This window comes from Schistocerca cancellata, chromosome 8, assembly GCF_023864275.1.
Source record: "Schistocerca cancellata isolate TAMUIC-IGC-003103 chromosome 8, iqSchCanc2.1, whole genome shotgun sequence".
Classification (NCBI taxonomy): domain Eukaryota; kingdom Metazoa; phylum Arthropoda; class Insecta; order Orthoptera; family Acrididae; genus Schistocerca; species Schistocerca cancellata.
Genome location: NC_064633.1, coordinates 221,394,027 through 221,400,942, shown reverse-complemented (window position 1 = coordinate 221,400,942; position 6,916 = coordinate 221,394,027). Strand labels below are relative to the sequence as shown.

Sequence of the window (6,916 nt, the reverse complement as noted above, 5' to 3'; positions counted from 1 at the left end):
ACAAAATACACAACAGTAACCACGTGCAAGAAACTTTATAAGGATACTTACTCAACTTGTGTAGCACATTCATTACTGCACAACACACTGATGGTTCTTAACAGAGTGTCAAATTGCAAATGTGGCATTTGATGTTGTGGCATCACAAAGTATGCCCATTATAAACTTTCATGATAAAGGACACTGCATTCTTTCCTACACTACCAGGGCAACTGATTCAATGTTTTGACATACCAAAGAACACAAAAATTAAACTTGTCAATAAATGTACGTCAAAATTGCCTTTTTCTTGTAGGTACATTAGTGGTTCTGGCATAAGAGGGATACTACAGTTCACAAGCCAAAAATAGGTTTTTTTTTTTTTTGGGGGGGGGGGGGGGGGTACATATTTATATGTAATTGGAGATAGAATCTATTAAACATTTGTACAGCCATAAGTAACACAAGGATTTTTATGTATTATATGTCACTAAATGATTATAATAAATCACAGAGATTCAAATAAGTTTACTGTTGATATTTGTTTATTGTATACAGTCTTTGTACAGTGTTAATTGCATAAGAAAGCAAAAGATGTGCTAAGCTATTTATCTTAAGTGGAAAGCAGTAAGCTCTTTCAACACTCATATACAAGTTGTAAAAATAAAGTAACTTTAAGAATGTACAGTAATATACATATGTGTATCACAGAAAAATACTGCAAGTTATATGTTTTATACAACTTTGTAGTTACCTCAGATGATAAAAGTGATTACAAAAGAAACACTGATTCATATATTAGTCTGCAAATATATGGATGGTCCTGCAGGTTCTTAAATAAACTGAATTCATTTAGAGTGCCATTTAAAAGTAACAGCATTTGTACAGAGCCCAGGAGATAGGTAAAATCTTGTTAATAAAATTAAATGGTATCACCTCCCCCTCTTGTATCACTGCTAAGATTATTGGCTGAAGCTTTACTGGCAAGTACTCTTGCAATATATTTCCAATAAGCGACACGGATGACATCATGTTCTTTAGCTAGGGCATCACACAACTGAAAACAAAATACATATTCAAATTAAAAACATAAGAAAATCATACATAGTAAACTGGGATATACCTTTTAATTCATGGTCTGAAGAGCAGGAAGTCTACCTGCCAGAGTTGTAGTATGAATACTGACAAATAAATACTGGGTAATTTTGAAGTCCAGGTTCATTTGAAAAAAAAAACTGTTACAAATAAATGGCCAAGAACAGATAAGAAATAATATTAAATTCTCAAAGCTTTTTTACAATGTTTATAAATGTTCTGTGTATCCACCCTTCATCGAATTGCACACATCTAACTAGTAGCCCAATTCTACTCATACTAGAGCCAGCATAAGAGGAGTGAAGGTGAGAACGGCTGTTGTGATGCAGAATCAGACGTTTTTGAGATTTTGTGGGAGAGTTGGAACAAAAATTTTATCCTTGAAGTAATCACACAAAAAAAGGTCACAAGGTGGAAAGAACAACAATCTTTCCCCAAGGATAAAAAGAGGCCTCATCACTGAAACTTAATCTGCTTGGGAAGTTAACATTCTCAAGACGGTTTTGCATACCAATGCAAAACACTAGACAGTGCAGTTCCTCATCATGGCTTACGGCTTGCATGAACAGCAATTCATACAGTTTCACTCACCATCGCTTATGAAGGATTCTCCACATTGTTCCCTGACGGATGTTGAGTTTTGCACTAGCTCGATACATGGATTTTGTGGAACTTCACAATATCATCTCCCTCACATGATCCACTGTCTGTTCTGTAACACCCTGTTGGTTCGAACATTTTGCATCACACAACCATCCATCCTCCTCGAATGAATTGTACTACTTTACAATGTTGTTGTAAACTGCTGCTGTCTTGTTAAGCTCTTTGTACACTCACTATCAACTGGCAAAAGCCAAATTCTAGCATTCAAAATGCTCTCTCCGGCTGGATAACCACCATTTTCAGCCACTATGGCTGGTGGCGCCTCTGTGGGCAGCTTTCCAAATTAAAAATAAATAACAACTCTGAGAGTTTGTACATTATGTTTAGCCATTTACTTACGCTGATATTTTAAAACGTTTTATGTTCAACTACCGGTATTTTCCCTGTGAGAGGACTGGAACATTATGCACTAAGACTCGTGGTGCCAACTGAGGAGCTGCTTGTAGAAGTAGTGGCTCCAAGGTCTGAAAGTTGATAACAGCCAGCAGAAAGGTGTGCTGACCCCATGTCCCTTAAGACTGCATCCACATGAAGCCATGTTGGTGGATGATGAGACACCAGCTGATCTACATTGAATGGCTTTCAGGTCCTGATCACAGAGTTTAGTTTTTTAGTTTTAATTCATGGACTTTATAATTACCCTGTAGACTGAAGTAGAATTATAGTTTTCCAGTCTCAGTGGTAGTGTCCAGAGCTGGAGGACAATAAAAATCACAAATGGTGAAACTTAATTATAAAGCACATTTATTTTGTGTAACAGAAAATATTCAGTTATATCAAAGGAAAATTCAACTGAGAAAATTAATAACTTCTGAGACACAATGGCTGGCCAGTACTTAATTTCAGGAGGCAGAATGTTTAGTATTGGGGACAGAGACACACAATAGTAAATGTGGTGATGCTATCATAGCTTTTAGACCCATTGATTCCTTCTAAGGGAAGAGAGGGGCATTGGTTGGGGAAGGTTGGAAAGGAAGGGCAGGTAGCTCAGGAACCCAGGATGAGAGGGACCCAACTGTAGTGAGGATGTAGGTAGATAAAGATAAAGGGTGAGGTGTTGGAAAGTATATCAGAGATAATACAATGGTCAGCACTGCACCAGCTTCTGTCCAGAGAGAAGTGGAGATACAATAGGAAGACAAGAGAGGTATAGTGCAATTAAGAACTGAACCACACAACACAGAGCAGGGAGGGGAGAGAGGGGCATGAAATTATTTGCAATTTTCACTTCTCTTTCCTCAATCTATCTTTGCTTTTTACTCTGTTCTTAAATTTTCTGGGCAGCTGCTGACAGAGTGCTTACTAATGTCCCATCCCTGATCTATCTTCTATAATGCCTTCCCAATGCCAAGTTGCCATTTGGGTGTGAACATAGGTAGTTAGGTGTCAACAAATGGATTGCACACAAGAAATGGTCACTCGAGTATGTGTCAGAGAGAATGAACCACTCGAGACGATGTGCAAGCTGGGCAGTGCACAACCCCAAAACGGATGGTGCACACTACAGTCACTGAGCAGCAGAAAGGGGTGAGGTAGCTGCCCAATAAGCTGGAGAAAGTCTGCCCTGGTAATACTGAATGATGGAGGGATGTAAACATTACAAAGGGAAAAGGTCAAGTGAGGAAGGAAAAGGGAACTGCAACAGCTTGTAGGCAGATAGTCAGGGAGATGGGCTGACTATGAACAGGCATCCCATATGAACAGCATGTCTCCCTCATGAGATGGAATGTCGAACTCAGAGGGAAGGTCAAAATGGACCAGGAGGAAACACGAGAGCTCAAAGTGGTTGTGAGGACAATTTTTTCCTGAAGGCAGAGAACAAGTGGACACTGCTACGCTAAGAGCAGCCGTAAATGCTCTATATTGGATCGAAGACCACGATTCGGATCGTGCTCCCTGTGGTCTACAGGAGCATCGCCATTTTTCTGCTGTCAGCCTGTGAAGTACAGTGCAGCAAAACATTTTGTACTGCACACCGGCGACACAGAGGTTGGCCGGGCGAGGGTATATGCTTCTTCCAGTTCAAGTTTTCATCAAAGTGAACACCCAAAAATTTGGAGAAATCTACCCTGTTAACTGAGCCCTGTTCATAAGCTATATCAATTGTTGGTATGACTCTATTCAGTGTACAGAACTGGATATAGTGAGATTTTTCAAAATTAAGGGAGCGTCCATTTTCTGAGAACCACTTAATAATTCTTTGAAAGACATCCTTAACAATATCTTCAGCTGCTTTTTCTGGAATGGGATTTATTATAACACTCATGTCATCTGCAAAAAGTACTCATTCTGCTTGCTGCATGTTAAGTGAGAGGTCATTCACAAGAATAAGGAACAGCAGAGGACCCAAAATTGAACCCTGTGGGACTCCCTTTGTGATGACTCCCCATTCAGGAAGGGAAGAGATGCTGCAAAGGCTGGGGCCCCATGGGAGCCAAGCAAGAACCCGCCAAAGAACGGCGATCCCCTCTGGGGATCTGGCATATGTAATGTTCCTGTCTACCTTTTCGGGTTGGCTTGGATATCACACCAGAAGTTTTTATTTTTTGTTGGAGGGCTGGATATTACGTCTACATCATCTTTACTGTACTCTTTGGTGTTGCCATGTTATTCTTCTTAGCATAGAGTAACCATTTTGATTCCTGAACCTTGAATTTCGGGTAATCTATTAATTATTAACTCTCCATTTTCAGAGCATTGCGGTCCCACCTGTATTCAATCCATGCAGATGCAAAGGAAAAACACAAAAAAATTCTTTTCCTCCTCAAATTACCACTTCAAAAGCTTGAGCAGTAAGGACTCAAATACCAACATACAGTGCCAAGAAGTGTGACTTCATCACTATTGATCCAACACATTTGAGTCATCATCATACAACTTAACTACAGATGCTGCGCCTGTAATTGAGACAAAGGTCTCACCACTCATATCATCAGTTGGTATTTCATCAAGTTCTGATAGGTTCCCATCAAAGTTGAATGGCTTCTTTAGCTCATGAAGTGTCGTCTCCTGACACGAAGAAATTTTTTGAAGTATTCCATTTTCAATCAAATAATTTTTCTTTTGTTATGACAATTATTATTATTTATTCTCTTATCATCACTTAATAAGATAGGAATGAGTCAAAACTGATAGATTACAGCTGAATATTTACAAATGAACAGATGCTTCTACGAGATTAAAAAATCAACTTTGTTATTAACACAATAAATTTGGATTAAATGCCTAACAAAAGAAATAAATCACAGTAAATTGTCTGTAACTGTGAACATGCAAGTAAGTGCAGTGGCAAAACATCATGTGATATAATACCAACAGATGTCACTTGATCACATGACAAGATAACACAAGACATCAAGATTAAATCATGATTATGATCATTTCTTTATTTATTAGCAACTGTGTTTACATATGACCCGCAATCTATAAGATACTGTAGTATGTGTTTCATGGTTACTTTTATGATGAGTCAAACAAGTAGTATCAACAGAAGTCTGTTGTGCATCATTTGAATACTTGATCAAAGCTACGGATTTCTCAAGCTGAACTTGAACAGTTTGAGCCATTTTCAAGCACAATACTAGCTGGAAGGCGTTAGTAACACAAGCTTGGCCAAACACTAGGGCAAATAAGGCAAGGGAAGTGGTGAGCAGGCAGCAAATTTTGTTATGCTGCCCAGCATGTGAAAGTACACCACATACCTTGGCTTTTAATGAATATCTATTTTGTTTAAACTGCAGTTTACCTGAATCCATTTGTAGTCAGAATTGAAATGACTTTAAATACTCAGCAACAGTATTAATTTCTGCAAGTGTCATTGAAAGTCTACATATGGGTCAATGGAGCACTTACGTGTTCCAAGCAGCAATGTCAGTGCTCACTGTGAGGTCTGATGGGAACAAAAGGGGCTGTGTCAGCTGCTGGTTTTACACAACTGAAGAGAGAAAGAGCAACAGCATACAACATGTAAGCAAGAGACGAATGAATACTGTCACATTCTCACATTAACCCAGATGTGAAATCCACAATGTATTAAAAAACAGCTGTGTTCTCAGGTCCCATGGTAACCACAACCTTGGAACTTGCTACATATTCAGGAAAAAAGACAAATATTTGTGATAACCAAGATCATAAATTTCATTGCTGTTTATGTCACTAATAGCAATTTATCTGTGCTATTAGGATGATGATATTGACAGAATGTAGGCCTTCACGGCCGGTGTTGTCTTCAGTTGAAACTTACGGGCTGAGAGACCATGGTCAATGTATAAAATTCCCACCTAAAGTTTCGTCTCCATTTGCAGGAGACAAATTCTGAGGCCATCTGGCTACTGCAGTAGATGTCTCCCGCAGATGGAGACGGAACGTTAGGTGGAAATTTTATACATCGACCACAGCCTCTCAGCCCGGAAGTTTCAACTGAAGATGATACTGATAGTTTTACATTCAGGATGTTACATTCATTTTTGATATGGATACTGTGATAGTAATGTTTAGCGAGCTGGTTATACTGAATTTTAAGGTTGCTTACTGATTTTTCATATATCTTTGGTGACGGGGGAAAAACTAGATGAGCTGACAGACTGACCTGCAGCATAAGCCAAAGCTTCCTTCTGCTTCCGCCACTTTCTCCCTACACCACACCATCTGACACCGCCACCGCCCCACTCCACCTACCAAAGGAAGGTGCGGGTAAGAAGGGGGAGAGAGAGAGAGAGAGAGAGGGAGAAGGGGGGAGAGAGAGATGGAGAAGGGGGGAAGAGACAGAGGGAGAAGGGGGGCAGAGAGACAGAGGGAGAAGGGGGGCAGAGACAGAGGGAGAAGTGGGGGCAGAGACAGAGGGAGAAGTGGGGCAGAGACAGAGGGAGAAGTGGGGGCAGAGACAGAGGGAGAAGGGGGCAGAGACAGAGGGAGAAGGGGGGCAGAGACAGAGGGAGAAGGGGGGCAGAGACAGAGGGAGAAGGGGGGAGAGAGAGAGGGAGAATGGGGGGAGAGAGAGGGAGAAGGGGGGAGAGAGAGGGAAAGGGGGGAGAGAGAGAGGGAGAAGGAGAGAGAGAGAGGGAGAAGGAGAGAGAGAGAGAGAGAGAGAGAGAGAGAGAGAGAGAGAGAGAGAAGGAGAGGGAGAGAGAAGGAGAGTGAGGGAGAAGGAGAGGGAGGGAGAAGGAGAGAGAGGGAGAAG

At 40.6% G+C, this 6,916-nt stretch overlaps 1 protein-coding gene across 1 annotated transcript in view; it reads right to left on the bottom strand.

Annotated features, from left to right (window-relative positions):
• Positions 1–492: 492 nt before the first annotated feature.
• LOC126094501 (protein farnesyltransferase/geranylgeranyltransferase type-1 subunit alpha) overlaps positions 493–6,916 on the bottom strand; it is an 84,259-nt gene continuing 77,835 nt past the window's right edge. Inside the window, exon 7 of the mRNA XM_049908913.1 lies at positions 493–1,036. Coding sequence (XP_049764870.1) covers positions 902–1,036 — 135 coding nt within the window. The 3' untranslated portion in view covers positions 493–901. The remainder of the gene's footprint in view (positions 1,037–6,916) is intronic.